Source organism: Amborella trichopoda, chromosome 7 (assembly GCF_054954075.1).
Source record: "Amborella trichopoda isolate Santa Cruz 75 chromosome 7, AtrichopodaSantaCruz75HAP2 v2.0, whole genome shotgun sequence".
NCBI lineage: Eukaryota > Viridiplantae > Streptophyta > Magnoliopsida > Amborellales > Amborellaceae > Amborella > Amborella trichopoda.
This window is the reverse complement of record NC_142342.1, coordinates 994,836-1,016,096: the sequence shown is the minus strand read 5'-3', so window position 1 is coordinate 1,016,096 and position 21,261 is coordinate 994,836. Positions and strand designations below refer to the sequence as shown.

Below are 21,261 nucleotides of genomic sequence, written 5' to 3'. Positions count from 1 at the left end.
GTGACTTGTTGACTATTTTTTGAAAACAGAAAAAAAACAAACAGATTTTGGGTTTTTGAACACTTCAGAGGATATGATCCCTAAGAAATAGCATAGTTTTTGCTCAATTCTAATTCAATTTTAGGAATTTCTTTGAAGTACATATAAAGATGAATCATCATCATTAGAGTTTTTTTCCGAGTATTTTGGGTGGGCTATATGAATTTTGGTTGCTAGTTTGTTCTATCAATGGTCATACTTTCAACGAGACTATAAGTCCTCATATATTTTCTCACTACTTTCGACCATGTCTTTTTGCCATTTTTTAGTCTTCCACTTGAATCAACGCGCATCTCCTAATAGATGTTGTATTAGGTACGTGTTACATATTGATAGCATACCTCAATCTACTTTCTATCATCTTATAGCCTATTGGAGCCACAACTAAGTTCTCCCGAATGTATTCATTTTCAATTCTATCCCTTATTGTCTTGTCATTCATCCATATTAACATCCTTATCTCAGTTATTTTTATCTTATGGGTAATGTTGTTTTTTAATCGCCCAATATTTTGCTTATAAAGTAAAATTGGTCTCACAACTGTCATACAAAACTTCCCACTCAGCTTCATTGGTATGAGGCGACTACATAAACTCTGGTGGCATATCTCCAATTTGCTCACCCAGCTCTAATTCTATATGATATATCTTCCTCAATTTCTCCATTTTTTTAGATTCTTAACTCAAGATTTCAAAGTGTCATATTTTTTAAATTTCTTGATCGTCAATCTTAATTACTTCTTCGTCTCCACTCCTATTATTATTGAACTTGTAGTCGATATACTTTGTCTTAGTCCGATTAATTTTAAAACCTTTAAATTCTCGAGCATCCATTCAAAGCTCTAACTTTGTATCGACACCGCTTCAAATCTCATCGATCCAAACTGTTTCATTCGTGAACAACATACACCACAATACTTCATTTTATAGGTGTCTAGTAAAGTTGTCCATAACTATGATAAAGAGGTATTGACTTAATACTAACCCTTGGTAGACCGTCTTCTATCATAATCTTTCTCTAGATCAATAAAGACCATGTAGAGGTTTTTTTCTTTCGCCATAAACTCTTCAATTAGCCTAAGTAGAAAAATGGCAAAAATTGTTGACCACTTTGGCATAAAATCAAACCAGTTCTTTGATATACTCATTTCGTGCATTAGCCATTGCTCAATCACTCTCTCCCAGCTTCATGATATGGCTCATAAGTTTAATCCCTCGATAGTTCGCACAATTATGTATGTTTCATATGTTCTTGTAAATAGGTATCACAATATTTTTCCTCAATTCGTCTGATATTTTTTTGTTCTCAACACTTTATTGAACAGCTTGGTCAACTAGACAACGTTAATCCCCCCCATGCACTTCCAAACCTCTATCAAGATATTATCTGATCCAAAAGCCTTTTCCATCTTCATCATCTTCAAAATTTTTCACTTCCGATCTTCTAATGCTACAAATGTATTTATGACCTCTACCCTCATTTATATCAATGGTTCATTCTACCACTATGTTCCTATTGTGTTTGTCATTTAATAATTTTTAAAAATAAACTCTTCAACTTTTGTTGACCTCGTCATCTTTTACCAAAACCCTTTGATCCTCATACTTAATACTAAATCCCTATACTTTTCCTCACTCAGTTTTGCTAATTTAAAAACTTGTTTTTTTTTTCTATTCACATTTTATTGTTACTGTATGGATTATCATATGCTTTAAGTATAACCTTATTTATTATAGTACTTATCTTAACTCATACCAAGCCAAGATAAAGGAGGTAGGGTATATAAGGTAGACAGTTAACATAATACTTTGCTAAAACCTTTCATGAATACTGAATCTATATATAAAAATGAATATGAAGCTTTCTTTTTTTGACATCATCCCTAGGTTGAACATGAAAAAAAAAAATTAAACCATTAATGATGTCATAACTCCAAAATGTGATATCCTTCAAGATACTCCTAGGGTATTTACCTGAATGGTCATAGGTCGCATACAATTTCCTACAAGGACAATTGGAAACAGCTAGAGCAGGGTCGTCGCCTTTTGAACCACAGTTAAAAATTCATCCAAAATTGATGTTCAGGTGTCGAAAAAGCATCAAATAGATTAACTTTGACAATCATTAATCCAAGAAAGATGAATCCAAAAAAGCATCAAATAGATCAACTTTGACAATCATTCATTCGAGAAAGATGAATCGATTTTAAGAACCGAGTGCAATGCATCTTGTAATACATTGATTGGATATCCATTTTCAGGTGCTCACACATTCGCATTTAAACTGTATTTTGAAGCGTTCAATTCCATAATCACACGCAAAACTAGAATTTTCAAGTTTATCATAAGAATTTCCAGCACAGGAACTACATTTTCTAATGAAGTTTTGAGATGCGACTTTACTTTTAACAGTAAATCCTCAGCCTTCCACGACTGCACCTATACCCGTTTCCCTCTGCAGATTTCTGGACCCAAACATTCCTGCAAAACAAACGCGCCCCAAGGATAAACAGCAAATAAAACATTGTTCTTTTCTCACTTGCAACATTACACTATTACATATCATCTCATATACATTCTCTCTTCATGATCTAGAAAACCCAGTGACCGTAAGGTCCTGGAACATTGTAATTTCCCCTCAATAACAAACAACAGAACCCCCCAAGAAAGAAAAAACATAAAAAAATAAAATAAAATTACAACAAAATTAAGCACAGCTTAATGATAATATATCTCATCAAATCTGTAAATCTTTCAACCCCCTCTCTAAAACCTTGTCATCCACCCTCTCTGCCCGCTCCCCAACTTTTGGGGCTGTCGCCATGGGGCCTGTTGTGAAAACTGGCGCAACGTGTCGCACTTGCACTGGAGGAGGCATCCGCACATGTGATGGCCTAGCTGAAAAAACTGGGATTGCGTTCCTTATTGTCACTGGTGGGGCAGCATGGTGGACAGTCGGCCTATATGCAGGCCCCACAGGGTAGAAAACCGGCCCCACACCAGCTGGAATCTGGGTTTGAATTGCTGAAATCCGGTTTTGACCTGCTGGGAAACTGTTCTGAGTGGCAGGAAAGCCGCTTTGACTGGCCGGAACCTGGGCTTGAGTAGCCAGGATCCGGTTTTCCGGCGGGATGAACGGCGGAGCGTGGGGATTCGGGCGTTGCGTCTGCCTTTGTCGGATTAGAGGGAGGATTTTGGAGCCTAGGTTTTGGGTGAAGGGTTTTGGATTGTGTTGGTTTGGAAATGACAACTTTGCCCCAGGCAACGAAGGAGAACATGGGTTGCTCTTATTACTATTGTTGAGAAGTTGGTGGCGAAAGTTGACAAGGGCACGTGCAATGGTGATTTGCTCTTGCTCGTCACTTGGCTCGGGTGAGGGGGTGGCCCCCTCCGATGATGTCGGAGACGACAACGAAGAGGTGAAGGAGCTTGCAGCTTGTTGTTGTTGAGCCACTTAAAATTTGAAGCGAAACCGAAAGGGAAATAAAACCAAAGAAATATATTTAGTTTCAATGTATTAACAGAAAAAAAAAGTCGAACAAACCGCAGAATAATGTTTGAAGAAAACCAGACAAATCAGAGTCCAGATTGTCTTTTACTTTTTTTTTTTTCAGGGAAAAATTCGGGCTAGAGTCAGTTGGAGGAAGTGGTTACAGTGGCAATAAATTGAGAATTTTGAGGATAGACTGGAAATAAGGGATTCCACCCATTAACTGAGATCAATGGGGTCGCTAAAACTGGACATGAACAAGTTTGATCACAGCCCAAAATGGTTAGATTCCAAAACTACATTGTTGGAAACCAGAGACATTTTGGTTCTCTTCCTTTTCAAGGAAAAGAAAGAATAAATGGTACACAAGTAAAGAAAACCAGAAACACTTTGGTATTACAACAGATTATCACACTGTAAATCCAAACAATTAAAACTGCACTGTTGAGAGAGAGAGAGAGAGAGAGAGAGAGAGAGAGAGAGAGAAAGAGAGAGAGAGAGAGAGAGAGAGAGAGAGAGAGAGAGAGAGGCTTACACTTCTTTAGTGAGGACCAAGCAGCCATGGCAGCATTCTTCTCAGCTTGCTTCTTGCTCTTCGCTGGCTCGCCGGAAAATGAAATTCCAGCCAATTCCACTGTGCATGTGAAGACTGGTAAATGACCAAGCCCTGACCTCACTGTCGTGTACACGGGAAGAGCGGCTCCAGCTCTCTGAGCTATCTCCTGTAACAGGTTCTTATAAACTCCAGTTTCATCCTGCAATACAGAATTTCAATCTTCTGTTATTTATTTATTCTTCATCTAGGCCAATCTGCCATTTCATAAGACAAAAACTAAAACGCAATTTGACAAAAAATCGACATTGGCAATGGAGAAAGCTTGGAAATATATTGCTGCAGGGCAGGTAAAATGTGAAAATGGTCAAATCTGTGGAGTAATTAATGGGAGACAAGGTTAGAGGAGAAAGGAAATGAAAATTAAATAAAAGCTGAACAATGTAATTGAGGAGATACTTGAGTAAAATAATCTTGTTAGACAAACCACTTTGTTGATAAAATGGCACATTCCACATCCCAAAGCTGAAGAAATACTTCAAGATTAAAATCATCTTGATACTAGATTTTGGTTTTTTAACAAACTTTTTACAATCTATTCTGCAGATCCAAATAGTATGCTGTTGTGAATAAAAATCACCTGTTTTTTCACCACTTCTCCAGATCCAAAATAAATTTTGGGCTTAAAACTATGCTTCAATCGAAATACATGACATGGAATCGAAATAAGTAATAACATAAATCTCAATGACAATAATTCCAATTGTATCACACTGGAAATGCACTGAAACTTTTAGACGAGTACTTTCTGTTAGTATTTCAAAAATTCAGATATTCGACTCGAGACTCGCCCAGGACCAACTCAGCTCGGTGCCCTGGCAATTTCAAAGGCAAAACCTAGGGACTCACCCCAAGTCTCTGACTTTATAAAGAAATACTTGGGCTTGAGACCCAGAAGGGTCCCAGCCTGAACCCATGTTTCCAAACACTACTTTCTGCAAATAAATTTTATGTTAGGATTAGTTTGCACAGAGAAAGCATGCAGTGAGACCGTTTACCTTTGGTACAAAAAGGTAAAAATCACCGTTAGCCTTCAAATATCAAATCGAGTGCCTGGGTTATGCCATTGCCTGCACTAAGGTCCGAAGAAAAAAAATAAAATTGTCGTACTTCATACAGATAAACAGCTCACCCAAGTAGTGTAATTTCACATTCAGCGCTGAGGCAAAGGTGGCCCTTTTTACCAAAGTTAAACCGTCTTATAATATACCATCACTTTTGTACATGTAACTCGTTACTTAATATTCGAATACAAAATAAAGCATCTCCACCAAAAATAAGGTGCACTTGATGTTTAGGGAATCCAAGGTCCAAGGGCACAGAAACTAGATTGTAAAACTCATGGAAAATAGAGAGCATCCAAGCAAATACTTCAAATATAAAAATGGCTAAGCCTTGAAACGTATAAAAATGGCTAAGCCTTTGCAAGAAATCAACTTTCATAATTCTCAAACTACAAGCTTTTCTGGTCGATATTTCATGACAATTTATACCAAATTCACTTTGTGCTTTGTATGAGATTAAGGTGCAAAACTGACGAGACATCCTCAAAAGATAGAACCCTACATTAATTTCTCATATTGAAATGTCATCGATTTTAAGATAAAAACATACATAGAAGTCTATAATCAATCAAAGAAAAAGGACATAGATTGTAATACATATTCAGGTGCATCAACACAATCACCTCAAAAGACAGCCTTATTTGACAACCATCTTGCAATAATTCCTCCCTTTTTTTTTAAATAATTTGATTTTTCTTCTAGTTTTGTCAAATTACTCAACTACCATCTTAAGATGTTTTCAGGTGCATCAACTCAATTACCATTTTATAATTATTGAATTTCAACAAAAATAATTTCTCATTTAGTTTTTGATAATTACAATAATTTTTGTTCTCTTAAAGAAGAAACAAGAAGTTAATCTTACCAATCCGCATTTGTAATACAAAGACAAAAAAGGAAAAAGGAGTAATTTCAGTATTAATGTTCAGGGGTATTATAATAATTTTACTGTATTTTACAGTGAACAAAAATGGCTTTCTTCGTACTGCAGAAAACCCAAACCCTAATGCGAAAAATGGCCAAAGCATTTATGGCACAAATAATCGGCATCAGAATTTCAAAGTAATCAAACTCCGGGTATTTCAATAACTGGCCAATCTTTTTCTTTTTCATTTTTCAGCACAAAAAAAACTAGCAAGATAAGGAAAACTTAGTCTTACTGAGATAATGGAATATTAACAAGAAAAAAATAGCCAATTTTTTCAATCTATACAAAGTCATAAAGTTCTTCCACAAAAAATTCTGTGAAAAAATCACCCATTTCTTCAAACCAGCCACTGACTCAGTAACTCGTCAAGCTCATTCACCACAATTCCCAGTTATTATCAAAATATTGCCGTTTTTGTCACCAAAAAAAACAGCATTTCTAAGGTTTCAACAAAAGTATAGCCTACCACAGTAACCAGTGTTTCTAGAATGCCTAACTCAGTAACCAGTGTTTCTAGAATTACAAATCAAAAAATCACAGCGCTCGACAACAGCATTTATAGGCTTTCAATTGGAGGATCACATAGCTCAATAACCAGCATTTCTAGGGATTACAGTGCTCACTAACCAGCATTTATAGGGTTTCAAAAAAGAGATCCACAAGTCCATTCCATCTAGGGTTTCAATCAAAGGATTAATCAGCATTTCCAGGGTTTCAAAAAAGAGATCCACGACGCCGTTCACTCTATAGTTTCAATCACAGGATTAATCAGCATTTACAGGGTTTCAAACAAAAGATCGCCATATTTTGGCGAGTCCAATGACCACCATTTCCAGAGCTTCAATCAAAATATCACGGAGTTTCACTATCGCCATTTTTCGTCACCAGTATCACAACCCACCATTTCTAAGTTCTCCAAAAAAAAAAGAACTTTTTTTCCTCACTAACATGCACTAGCCACCATTCCTAGGGTTTCAACACAGAAAAGATGCGCCATTTCCTCACCAGTATTCATCAACCACATTTCTAGGGTTTCAAAAAAGAAAAGATCGCGATTGACTCTTACCAGTATCCTCGCCGCTAAAGACTGAGATGGCCCTCTATTTGATAGCGTGTTCAAAGCCACTTCAGCAGCCGCGTGCTCAGCTTGTCTCAGGGTCGTACAGAAACCAGGGCTCTCGAAGACCTCGCCGTTAAAGTTAACGGCGGCCTTAAACCTAGGCGCATGGTCAGGCCCCTCTCGGATGCACGAATAAGACGGTAGGTTAAAGCAGCTCCTCTGCGCTAGCTCCTGCAACTGGTTCTTATACATAACGGAAAACCACCCTGGATTGACGGACAACCACTTTATGACTGGGGGACAGGTATTGAGGAAAGAGAGGGGGATGGGGGGTGAGAGGTTAGAGGGAGCGAAAGGATGGGAATGGTGAATAGCGGCTGTGGATTGGGTATCTTTGTGCCGGAATCCTTTGGCTGGATATTTTTCCGGCAAGTTATGGTCAGATTCCGACGAGATCAAGCAATGAGAGAGAGAGATCTTAGAGAGAAGAAGTTCTTGCTCCCAGTTGGGTTGTTAGAGAAAAGAAAAATAAAACCCCCTCCTTTTATTGGTGCTATGTAGAGAGAGAGAGAGAGAGAGAGAGAGAGAGAGAGAGAGAGAGAGATCTTGAGCACGGGAGGAGATAAAAAACATCTTTTTCTCTGATGGTGCTGTTTATACTTTAGAGAGAGAAATAGGGGTAAGCAGAGAGCAATTCCCGTCTTTTTGATAGTTTGTAGAGAGAGAAAGAGAGAGATGTTAAACAGGGGTGAAAATATGAACCCCTGTTTCCATTGCTGCTGTTTAGACTTCAGAAAGAGAGAGAAGCAGAGATAAACCCTTCTTTCAGTGGTGCTGGTTAAGAGGAAGAGAGAGAGTTCTTTTACTTCCTTACTGGTACTGTTTAGAGAGAGAGAGAGAGGTCTTCTGTTACAACTGGTGCTGCTTTTGAGAGAGAGAGAGACCCTTCATTTAGTGGTGCTGTTTTTTTCTTTCTTTATTTCTTTTAAAAATAGAGCTTTTTTATTTCTGACTTTTTTATTAGAATTCAACTTAAACAAAAAAATGTAATTTTTATTGTGGAGTCAACTCTGCATGCATTCATGCATGGAGCGTGATCTTTTCTTAGATTTCTTCTTTTTTTTTATTAAATTTTTAAGTTTATTTTATATATTTCTTTTTTTTATTTTTAGCATAAAATATCATTAAGATATACAAAATACCTCCTGTGAACCCATTTATAAGAAAATTGTTGGCTTAAAGAGGTCATTTCATTGAAACATCCCTGCTCTGAATTGAAGTCATTAGAATATGATGGGTAGTAGGAAACGGGTCAAGTGGACCCATGGACCCTGCAGGTCGATACGACGAGTTATGGGTTTGAACCCATACAATATACCTGATGGGTCGGGTCAGGTCCACTTGAACTTAACCCAGGTCGAGTCCCAATTCGATCAACCCAACCCAACCCAACTCACTATATACAAGTGTAAAAGATGTGTACATTTATATTCACTAAATATTATGTCTAAACTATTCTATATCACTTTATATATTTTTTATTTCTAGACAACTTGGTGGTTAGGTCCTAGTCTAATCGACTGGGATCCGATCCGACCGAACCCATTTGCACACCAAGTAATGGGGCATTCTGGTTAGGAAAATTTATGGAAAATAATTTTTTTAATTATCCTAATTTTTTTAAAAAAATTATATTTTATATTTTATATTTTATGTTCAAGATTGTATTTCATGCGATCCCTATTTTGCTTTGGATTGGACAGGTCCATGAGGTGGTTCAACCGGTCAAACCGGGCAATTCGACGAGGACTTTTTCTCACTTGTGTCCTTGGAGCTATCTCAAATTTTCTCACTTGTGTCCTTGGCCAAAATATTTGTGCTTGTTCATGATTTCAAGTCCAACATATTTGGCAGTTTTGAGAATAAATTTTGGGATGTACTTAAATGAAGGGTTCTTATTTCATCAGTCACTTTATCTATAAGTTGGTTAATTTGGCATTTTTAAAAGGGTTGACCATATTACCATTATTTCCCATTTTAAATAGTTTAATTTTTAAAAAATATTAGTTTATTTCTTGGGCTCTTTAATAAGTTTTTATGTTTTGGTTGGCTTCTTCGATGCTTCCTTGAATCAAGATATTCGTCGATAAATTATTTATTAATATTTTTATATTTATTATTTTAATTTTATGGAAAATTAAAGTTTAACTGTTCAATGTACCATGAGTCAAAGTAAACGGAATGACATTTCGGCCCAGTTTTGAAATTTCACTAGGCTTCAAATGCGCCAAAATTTGACATTATTTCGATTGAAAAAAGGCCCAAAAAGGTGAAAATTAGTCTTAAAGAAAAAGACTAAAACCATTAAAATTTCAATTTTAATTAACAAAAAATAATTTAGGGAGGTGCTATAAGCTTGTTATGTTCTTTGCATAGTTCTAACTTATATTTTGAGATTTATATATATTTTATTTAAAACTCCTTTCTATATTGAATGTACAGATATTTTTCTTACAAGCTTGTCAAAAGATAAACTTTTAAAAAAGTGGAATTATCACTATAAAACTAAAAAAAAGTATACAAAAAAGACCATTTACTTTTTTTATACAAGGAGGTCGTAGCCATCATTTTTCATTAGATTTCAAATTGAGTAGTTTTAAAAATGTCAGTAACTACATTTTAAATAAAAAAAATTTCTCGAACTTCGTAACATACTCCAATTAACCTAATTTGATCTGACATGTAATAGTTATGAGTAACTTAGACCTCCTTATAATATAGATAAATAGTCTCATTAGATATAATACAATGATGGTCTCATACGGTTTCTAAAAAACAGAAAGTATGCTACTTCAACTAATTTTTCATGTAAAATAAATTTAAGAAATCATTGATGAAAAAAATAAGCCATGAATTTGAAGTCCCTGAATGACAAAACTAAATTGATTTATCTGACTTTTAGATTGCAACCTTTACTAAGTTTAGTTTTTATTTACATTTAGAGGACCCAATCCCCACGGAACTACTAAAAAAAGTTACATTTAATTGGGGTTTGATTGCCATAGCTTGAAACAATGTCTTCAGTATCCTCATTTTACTGCATTTTATCCTTTTAAAATTTTAATATTGCTTTACCCAATGTTGTGAGATTCACTTCGGAGTTTTTTTACAATTTGTATAAATTATATATATATATATATAATAAGAATAAATGTTTTTCTATATGTATTTATTTGCTTCAACAGAATCGGCCTGAAATCGACTGAAGCGGACTGAATTTGACTAAAACGGCAACACCAGGCTTTGTTTCACGTCGGTCTAGGCCTAAAATCCGATGGCTCTTCGGTTGAAACAAAGCGAATCTAACTTACACTAATTTTACCCAATAGACAAATATACCTACCCAAAGGCAAAAATAACTTTTCTTTGGACAAAAATACATATTTATCATTGAGGAAGATGCCAAGAGAGTCAATTGAAAGTTAGATATTATTAATTATCATGTTCTTATGCGTGTCTAGCTTGGGATTGCGACTCGAGAATAAAATATTAATAGATTTTAGGTTTTTTTGCCTCCAAGGAGCCTTATTCCATCCATGTTTTCATTTCTTTGATAGACCTGTAATAGGAATGGAACATGAGATACAACGCTAATCACTCAAGGCCAAGCTGGATTAACGCTAATCACAATTCATGATATTTTATTTTAAATGTTCAGATTTTTCTCCTGGGTTTAACCTGTAAGCACGATTTAGTATAGGTACATGAATTTTTCTTTTAAGACAATTATTAAAATGAGAAGACATACTACATGATTATTTACCTTGTGTATAGAAAAGGTCACACCCACCTCTAATCGTCAAATGTGAAATTTAGCATTTGGGTTGTGATTTAAGTAAGACGATTTTTCAGACTTTGTGCAGAGCAATGCCTTTATGTTTAGGGTTTATGTACAATGAGGCTATTTCCCTTTGATACACAGATGCCATAATTACTTATAATCATCCAAGAAGTTTGAGCTTAGTCAATGAAATAAATGCAGTCATCTAATTTACCGTTCAATGGACTAGATTAATTGTGAACACCTTATACCACAAAAAAAAGCTCTCATTGTACAAATTTCTTTATATTTAATGATTCGATGTATTTGAGACCTCTATGCATTTAAAATTAATGGTCTCATTGTATACAAATAAAACGAGAGTGTGGTTTATATAAGACATGGACTGTAAACAATTAAGCTAAGGAGCACCTCTAAACTATATAGAAAGATGTTGTAGTTTTGATCCCAAAAAGCAATCATATAAAGTTATTGTGCCAAAAAGCAACTATATAGAAAGATATAGTTCTGGTGCCAAAAAGCCCACTTAAAACACTATTCACAACCCTAATTATAAAATTTAAAGCTCAAAGGATAGTGCAGGTTGAGCATATCAATGAACACTTAAAAGTCTTAAAAATAGATGTTCTTTATGTTACAAGGTGCGTTGTTTTTATGACTTGAAACCCTTCGTTTTCATATATGTCGTATCAAGGTCGAGATGATCAATGCAAGGGTTTCCTAGCTAGACAATTTTTTTTTATAGATTTTTAAGGTGGATCTTAGTTCTATAATACAAGGTCCAACTCCTTTAATTGATCATTGAGTACACGGTTTGACACCTTATATAATATATTTTCATAAAACAATAGTTCCCGAAGAAGAACAAAATTCCTAACTAGCAAAACTAAAATAAATACTATAATTTTTTTTAAGGATAACACAAGCACCGACTTTTTCCTTTTTCCATTGTAAATCACCCTTCATTGGAGCATAAACACCCTTCAATGGTTCAGAATCTTCAGACTCATCCCATAGGTATTCTGATCAATTTTTTTTTTTCATAATATTTTTTAATTATTTTTATTTAGTGTCATTTAAAAATGCATCTATATTGTAACTTCTAGATAAAGGTAATTTTAAATAAAAAATAAAAATAAAAATGGTTTGTGACAATTGCATGAAGCCTTGTTCAATCCAAACCATTGAAAATGTGCTTGTATACCCTTTCACCATTCACGTGATGTGGATGGGAGACTTTCCCTTCCCATTTAAAATTTACATGAGCTAAGCAATAGTTTCTATTCTATAAATAACTGTGCATAATACCTTGTTCAAAAATATTAACTATACATTAATATATTAACATCTCTCTCTCTCTCAACAAAATTTGTTCCTCTCTTTCAAATCTCTCTAAAAATAATTTGCTTGTCCTCGTTATATTTGACTTCTCTCTGTCTCTCTCTCTCTAAACAAAATTTACTTGTCCTCATTAATTGTCTAAGACCAGTTTGAAAATGAATATAAATTAGGGTAGGAAGCATGGTTCCAATCAAGGGTCCTTTGAATTAAGGAAACGCGCTTTCTTAAATTTGCAGTCCAACTTCGAATACTCAACCACTCTATTGATGTAGCCATATAACTAGAAAATGACTCTAACATTATATATAAAAAAAAAAAAGAAGGAAAGTGATCTAACATTAAAATTTTTAAAAAAAGGACAAGAAAAACCTAAAAAATGACCCAACCATATCATTAACTTGTGGTTTGCATGGCTGTATAGCTCTTTGCTCCTATTTTGGGGGTTGCAAATGTATCTTATTCCTACATGGTCCATTTTGTTTTTTGTTTTGTTTTTATATTAGTGTTTATCTTAGCTCTTGAAAGGTCATTATATCTTTCTTGTTTTCTTGAGCTTCAAATTCAAGGATTTGTCATGGATTTGAATTAATAAGAAACGCGCTTTGATCCTAAATCTCTTAAGCTAAAAGATTTCATGCTACCGCCGGAGTATAGTGTGTAGGTACTCCCTTGGGTAAAACCCCATCAAGGATTAGCTTTAGGACTTCAATTTTTGGGGATGTAACCTCTTCAACCCATAGACTAACCTCAACTAAAAAAAATTCCTACATGCAGCCTTTTGTGTGTTTGAAAAAAAAAAAAAAAAAGTATCTCAGGATTGAACAACGTCCTTCCAATATTTAGAGGGTAAGATCCAAGTGTTAGAGAACTTAAAACTCAAAATTTTCCTCTTTTTTTTTTATTCATTTTCATTGTTATTAACATTTATTAAGCATCTTTGAACCCTACAAACTATTTCCTTTTTCTTTTCTTTTTTTTTTCCTTTTTTTGTTCTTTTTTTTTTTTTTTTGTATGATCAACGTTGTTCTCCATCCAGATCAATGTTGGAAGTGATCTGGATCTGGATTGATGGATGGACGATCCGTCACACCATGTTTTAAGACATTGGCTAAACCAATCAAGCCCAAGCTCAAGAATAGGCAGCTAAAAAACTCAAAATTAGTTCATGTGTCAAAATTGATAGGGTGAACATAGAAAACCCAATAGGTTCTTAATAAGATCTTACGTAATTTGGCACCAATATACAGAAACCAAGACAAGAACTATATGATAAAACTCAAAACATATGCGCAAATAGCTCATAAGAGAGTTCAAAATAATACCAATTAAAAATAGTATCCTAATGAATGACGAATGACCTAAGTATTTTGGAACTGAACATGGAGTATTGGGTGCATGGAAAGAATCCCTCTTCCAATCCAATCCATGTGTTGGCTCAATTTCCATGTTGTTAGCTTGCCCCCTTTTGTTTCTGATTTTGATTTGACAGACAAACACACCTCTCCCCATCCCACCAAAGGCTTACAACCCTCTCAAATTTCAGAAGGCAAAGCAATGATTTCCCACCTCTCTCCATATAAAGAATTTAGCAGTTTGTGATTGGGATTCAGACTACCATAGCATGCGCCTTTTGAGCACAAGAACTTGCCGCAGTGAAAGTTCTTGGGGCATGGCTTCCCCCTGTACCAATTTCCATTATCCTGATAAGGAGCTAAACACCCGATAGTCATTATGCTTTGCGGAGAACGCAATTGTTTTGAATGTCTGGTGGAGTGGTTCGAAACAAAATCCATATTTATCTGGTATGGCATAGAGCAATGCGATAGCAATGTAATCTTGGGTTATAGGTTTGCATACGTAGAATTTCGCAAATTCCAAAACCTGCTAAGCAGTAACACACTAGACCCCGGTTACACATAGAGATACCGACCACCTCATTCTTATGAAACAAAGAAATTTCTCTTAAAAACTTTAGTGTTGGCTAGGATGTCTGAGGCACTAGGACACTACCTCATTCTTGTGAAGTGTTAAATCTCTCTTAAACACTTTTGACACTATGACATTGTCTAAGATGTCTGAAACACTAAGACAGTAGAAACCTGTCCTGGAGCTGACGATGGTGACTGGCATAGGCCCATATGGTGAGGGAGGCGCAAGCCGCAAGGGATTGGATTCGAGTGAATTATGGAGAACAGAAAAGTTGTTGCCATGCTTTGCACACACAACTAAACATGCAAATGGATTTTATTGGGAATGCGGATAGGATTTCGGCTATAGCATCCTCAACTGGGAGATCTCATCAAAGCTCTTCCATTTTGTGATGGCCTGGGAGGCATCATCAAGCTGATTGATTTTGTGATTGAACTCTTCATGGAGCTTCTACTAAACTCCATTTTGCAACTCCATTTTGCCATGGTGGAATCAGAGAGCTCAAATTTAAAAGAAACTATGGATCTAATGCAAAAAGGTCATAGAAACCATAGGCCCAAAGAAAAAATATGTTTGAAAGCAGCCACATAGGATGAAGAAAAAACAAGAGAAACTACAAGATTCAAAGAGACATAGGATGAAGAAAAAACAAGAGAAACTACAAGATTCAAAGAGAAATCACATGGATTCCAGACAACTCACTGGATCTAGGTAGAAAAAGGTCAACTTTAAAAATATCATTCGATCAAAATAGAGAAAACTTGACCTTGTGGAGCATACTATATGCCAACTCCTTCGAGTGAAAGAACTAGGACTTTTCTTATCTGAAATTTTGGAGTCCATCTAAATATCTCTAGATATGATTATTTTTTGAAAAAATTGATTTTGGGTTCCTCAACACTTAGGTCTTGACCTCCAAGATTTGGATGGTTCTTATTCAATCTTGGACGTTACTTTTTTAAAACACATACGATCAGCGTTTTTCGAGTAACTCAGCCTCGCCTGAGTAGGTTGTACAACATGTTTTTAAGTTTAGAAAAGATGCAACAAACCAGCTTATTTATCCATCCACAACCTAATAGTATAATAAGCAGGAGAAGAAGAGCAAAAGAATAAAGAAACAAAAATAAAAAAGATAGAAGAAATTTTGAAGATAAATAAGAAAAGATAATATGAGATGAGACTAGTAATCCTCTCTGATAAGAAAAATAAGGACTAACAAATAACAAGAATGCAAAGAAAGTTTAAAAGAGAATGGAGAATGGACCTGACAAAATTTTTGGCTTGACACAAGAACTAGCAACACATGTGACTCAAGAACCCTAAATATCAAAGAAAATAAGCTCAAGTATTTTCTACTTGGGGATTTATAGTAAAGATTTTGACCCCCTTTAACCTGTGAAAAGAAGAATTCAATTTGAATTGAACTTCCTTGCAAGTAGTACAAGAACTCTCTTGAATGGTATGTATTTTCGAAGAAGAAAACTCCGTTATTCTCCGGGCTTTTACAATGTCAGTTAAAAATTCATTATATTTTTCAATTTTTCAAAAAGAAATTTAAGAAATTTCAAACAAATAATAAAACCGGAATTTGAAATTTGTCCTCTATTTTGATTATATAGTTTCATAAAATAATTTGTCGATTATATAAAATTTCTGAAAATGTTATCACCAAAAATAATTGGAGTAGAAGTACGACAAACTTTCATCATCGTTTTAAGGGGCTATTTGGAAAAGCATTGTATTAGAAAATATTTTTCATGTGAATTATATTTCTTGCTAAAAATATTTTCTAAAAAATAGATTTTTTTGCAGTTTGAATAGCATATGGATGTACCATGAATTCCCGAAACTTAGATATATTGGTCCCTCAAATTGATTATTGTTAAGGGAAATTGCATCTCAATTAGTGGTAAAAAGATCGTCAAGCAATCATAAATGACACTAGGGGTGGGGTTTAGGTCGACCCATGAAGCAGACCAGGTTTTGACTTGGAGCCAAACATGGACCCGTATGGGCCAGGTCTGGATCTGTGTGAACTTCAAATTTGTTCTTTTGACAACTTGGAATAAGTGCCTATGCATCACAACCAAGATTTTTTAAATCGGAGTAGTCACTCGGAGTTCCATACCATATCTCATTAGGAGTTTTGCTTCCCAATGCTACCGAAGGTGATCGGTTGATAAGATAACAAGTCATTGATACGGCTTCCGCCCATAATTCTTGCTCTAGGCCGACATTGCTTAACATGTACCTCACATGTTCCATCAAAGTGCAATTCATCCTCGCGGCCATACCATTTTGTTGAGGATTGTAGGCATTTGTGTAATGCCTAGTAATTCCCTTGGCCTTGCAAAAAATTTTGAACTCCTTTGATATAAACTCTCCACCATTATCGGTCAGAAGAACTTTGATGTGATGCCCTGTAGATTTTTCAACTTCGGTTTTAAAATTACTAAATGCACAAAACACATCACTTTTGGACTTGAAAATTTTGATCCATACATTTCTTGAGAAGTCATTAACAAATGAAACAAAGTATAATGCACCGCCATAAGATATGGTTGGTGAAGGGCCCCACACATCCGAGTGAATGTAATCAAGTTTGTGCCTGCTTGTATGTTTCCCTGCCTAGAAAAGTGGTCTATGTTGTTTTTCATAGATACAATGCTCACAAAATTTATATCCATCAACTTTAAGTGTACGAATAAAATTCCTCTTCATCAAGTCCTCCATACCCTTATCACTCATATTGCCCAATCTTCTATACCATAAGCGATATGGAACTTCCTCACCTTCAAACATGGAATTCACTTCATCATATGTTATTGTACTTCCAAATAACTTGTACAAGAGCCCAATTAGGACTCCTTTCATCACAATTAGAGACCATTTTGATACTTTGATTACTCCACCTTGACCTGTGAACTTATAACCTTCCGAATTTAGAGAAGAGAGGGAAATCGAGCTCTTTTTCAGTTCCGGCATATGCCTAACATCATTAATTGCCCGAATAGACCCATCAAACATCATTAGACGAACCGAACCCATTACAACCATCTTGCTAGTGGAATTATTTTTCACGAATACCTATCCTCCTTTACATGACTCATATGAGTCAAACCATGATCTATGAGGGCACATGTGATGGGTGGCTCCACTATCAAGTATCCAATTTTGATAGAATATTGAATTGTTTACCACCATCAATACTTCATCTTCAATGAAACCGGATGTAAACTTTTCAACTTGATTTGCTCCATTCTTATATTCACTTGACTTTTCACCTCCCGCATTAGGAGCTTTGGAAGAATTCACTCAATTTCTTTTAAAATAATTCTTCCTTATACGACTAGGCTTCCCATAATGCTAACATACATTCTTGTTATTGGACCCTCTAGATTTTGATCGGAATCTTGAATTACTTCTTGAATGATTCCTTAATGAATCACCCCATTCATTCGATCGACCTCTTGCCACAAGAGCTTCTGTCTTCGACTCTACTGAACTTCCCAAATATGCTTTTTTTCGAAGTTCATCGGCAAGTAAGGCACTACACAATGAGCCCAAATCAAGATAGTCATCTTTACTACAACTCAATATAGTAACAAGGTTATCATAAGATTCCGGCAATAAGCAAAGCAAGGTGACCGTTTTGTCTTCATCATCCATTCTCACACCAATATTCTCAAGTTGATAAATGATGTTATTAAACTCATTCAAGTGCTGTGACACATTTGCACCTTCTTTCATTATCAAGATATACAATTTTCTTTTCAAAAAAATTAGGTTTGTGAGAGATTTTGTTTGATACAAACTTTTTAATTTTTCCTACAAATATTTTGCCGTCTTTTCGCCAACAATATTACACAAAATCTCATTCGCTAAACACAAACAAATAGTGGCCCGTGCCTTCATATCGAGTTCATCACAATCATCATCGGTTATATCTAAAGGTTTCTTATCTTTTCCAAGTAATGCTTTGTGTGCCCTTGATGTACCAATAAATCATACATTTTAATTTCAAATTTCAAAATTATCTTTTCCATTAGACTTTTCCACCTCAAACTTGTAAGATGCCATTTTCCAAAAAATATTACACTAATTCCTTGAGCTCTGATACCACTTGTTGAGAAATCGAGATAACCTAATCAGCCCTTTTAAGCAAATCAGGATATCTCAAAACCTATTAGATGTAGTGAGCACTACACCACATTGATTTCAACACTCAAATAAAAATATCCAAGATGCAATAACAAGTGCAATATAATTGAAAAAAATATAAGAAAAATAAATCAAGCAATATGGGAAATCATCCAAGCACAACACAAATACAAATAGAGAGGGACATACACATATACATGGTTCACCCAAGGTGGGCTACGTCCACGGGTAAGACGACAAAGATGTATTCATTATCAAGAGAAAAATTACATGATTGGGATAATAAAAAGTTACCTCATACAATCTCAAAGAATGCTTAAACAAAGAACTTCAAATCATAAAGCCACCTATTGTCGATCCCTTTCTTCGATTCACTGCACCGGCTTTGCATCTTTCATGCTAAATTTTTGAAGCACCCTTTGTATGTAACTTCGTTGAGATAATGACAAAATTCTATTTTGTCTATCCTTTTCAATTTTAATCTCAAGGATTTACCTTGCTGGCCCGAGATCCTTCATCTCAAATCTTTGCTCAAAAAAGTCTTGAGCTCATCAATTTTTGTCTTATTTTTACACCCCAAAAGCATGTCATCCACATATGAGACAGAAATCAAGTATGTACCATCATCAAAGAAGTTTAAATAGATGCAATGGTCATACTTACTTCTTGTGTACCCAAGGCTCAACATGAACATATCAAATGTTCTATACCATTGTCTTGATGCTTGTTTTAGCCCATACATGGACTTCTTCAATTTGCACACAAGTCCTTCTTTGCCTTTCTCTATGAAGCCTTTCGATTGTTGTATGTACACTTCCTCTTCAAGTTCTCCATGCAAAAAAGTTGTTTCACATCCATTTGCTCAAGCTCTAAATCATCCATAGCAACTAACCCAAGCACCAAGCGAATTGAGAGACCAATTTGACTACAAGTGCAAAAATTTCATCAAAGTCAATCCCATCCGTTTGCGAAAAGCCTTTTGCCACCAATCTTGCAAGCTTGCCATCAAGCCCCTTCTTTATCTTTAACACCCATTTACAACCAACGATATTTCTACCTTTTGGTAGCTCTAGTAAACCCCAAGTCTTGTTTTTTTGAAGGGTCAATATCTTTTCTTCCATAACTCTTTTCTAATGCTCGGTACCATTGCTATTAATGGCTTCATGGAATGATGTTGACTCTTCATTTTCAGCTATCAAAGCATACAGAGTATTTGGATCCACATAATCTTTATACCACCCAGGTGCATGAGTTTTTCTAGTAGAGCACCTTTGTGCCAAAGGCACAATTTCATCATAATGGCCATATGGTGCTTCATCTTAACTTCTTAGTTCTTCACTATGTTCTTCACCATGATCAATAAGTATATTTTCATAAGGCATAATTGTACTTGGTGGAAGTATTTCGGGGTTGCCTTGAAATTATTGACCTTGTTGCACATCTTGACTATTGTCCTTCATCATCATCCATTTTGCCAATACCTTGGATTCATCAAAATGCACATTACGGCTAGTGATTATTTTTCGAGTACTTGGATCCCATAAATGGTACTCCTTCACACCTTTGCTATAACCCACAAAGATGCACTTCTTTGACCTTGGATCAAATGTGTTCCTTTGACAACTTGGAATAAGTGCCTATGCATCACAACCAAGATTTTTTAAATCGGAGTAGTCACTCGGAGTTCCATACCATATCTCATTAGGAGTTTTGCTTCCCAATGCTACCGAAGGTGGTCGGTTGATAAGATAACAAGCCATTGATACGGCTTTCGCCCATAATTCTTGCTCTAGGCTGACATTGCTTAACATGTAACCTCACAAGCTCCACCAAAGTGCAATTCATCCTCTAAGCCATACCATTTTGTTGAGGATTGTAGGCATTTGTGTAATGCCTAGTAATTCTCTTGGCTTTGCAAAAAAAATTGAACTCCTTTGATACAAACTCTCCACCATTATCAGTCCGAAGAACTTTGATGTGATGCCCTGTAGATTTTTCAACTTTGGTTTTAAAATTCTTAAATGCACAAAACACATCACATTTGGACTTGAGAGTTTTGATCCATACATTTCTTGAGAAGTCATCAACAAATGAAACAAAGTATAATGCACCGTCATAAGATGTAGTTGGTGAAGGGCCCCGCACATCCTAGTGAATGTAATCAAGCTTGCGCTTGCTTGTATGTTTCCTGACCTTGAAAGGTTGTCTATGTTGTTTCTCATAGATACAATGCTCACAAAATTCAGATTCATCAACTTTAAGTGTACGAATAAAATTCCTCTTCATCAAGACCTTCATACCCTTATCACTCATATTCCTTAATCTTCTATACCATAGGCGATATGGAACTTCCTCACCTTCAATCACAGAATGCACTTCATCATTTGTTATTGTGCTTCCTAATACCTTGTACAAGCTCCCAATTAGGACTCTTTTCATCATAATTAGAGCCCCATTTGATGCTTTGATTACTCCACCTTGACCGGTGAACTTATAACCTTTCGAATTTAGAGAAGAGAGGAAAATCAAGCTCTTTTTCAGTTCCGACACATGCCTAACATCATTAATTACCCGAATAAACCCATCAAACATCATTAGGCGAACCGAACCCATTACAACCATCTTGCTAGTGGAATTATTTTCCATGGACACCTATCCTCCTTGATATGACTCATATGAGTCAAACCATGAACTATGAGGGCACATGTGATGGGTGGCTCCACTATCGAGTATCTAATTTTGATAGAATATTGAATTATTTGCCACCATCAATACTTCATCTTCAATGAAACC

The 21,261-nt window shown here is 35.5% G+C and overlaps 1 protein-coding gene across 1 annotated transcript; it reads right to left on the bottom strand.

Annotated features, from left to right (window-relative positions):
- Positions 1 to 2,544: 2,544 nt before the first annotated feature.
- On the bottom strand, positions 2,545 to 8,026 carry LOC18995773 (double-stranded RNA-binding protein 2). Its single transcript, XM_006846712.4, has 3 exons — positions 7,200 to 8,026; positions 4,064 to 4,283; positions 2,545 to 3,491 (listed from the first exon to the last, which is right to left on the bottom strand). The coding sequence occupies exons 1-3, from the start codon at positions 7,443 to 7,445 to the stop codon at positions 2,776 to 2,778; spliced, it is 1,182 nt and encodes a 393-aa protein (XP_006846775.1). The 5' UTR covers positions 7,446 to 8,026; the 3' UTR covers positions 2,545 to 2,775.
- Positions 8,027 to 21,261: the final 13,235 nt, after the last annotated feature.

Excerpts from the sequence above, each read along its gene's own strand:
- LOC18995773 (XM_006846712.4), bottom strand. The coding sequence starts at position 7,445 with ATGTATAAGAACCAGTTGCAGGAGCTAGCGCAGAGGAGCTGCTTTAAC. Across the intron at positions 4,284-7,199 it reads CTTTAGCGGCGAGGATACTG|GATGAAACTGGAGTTTATAA; the intron begins GTAAGAGTCAAT and ends TCTGTATTGCAG. Across the intron at positions 3,492-4,063 it reads TTGGTCCTCACTAAAGAAGT|TGGCTCAACAACAACAAGCT; the intron begins GTAAGCCTCTCT and ends TCAAATTTTAAG.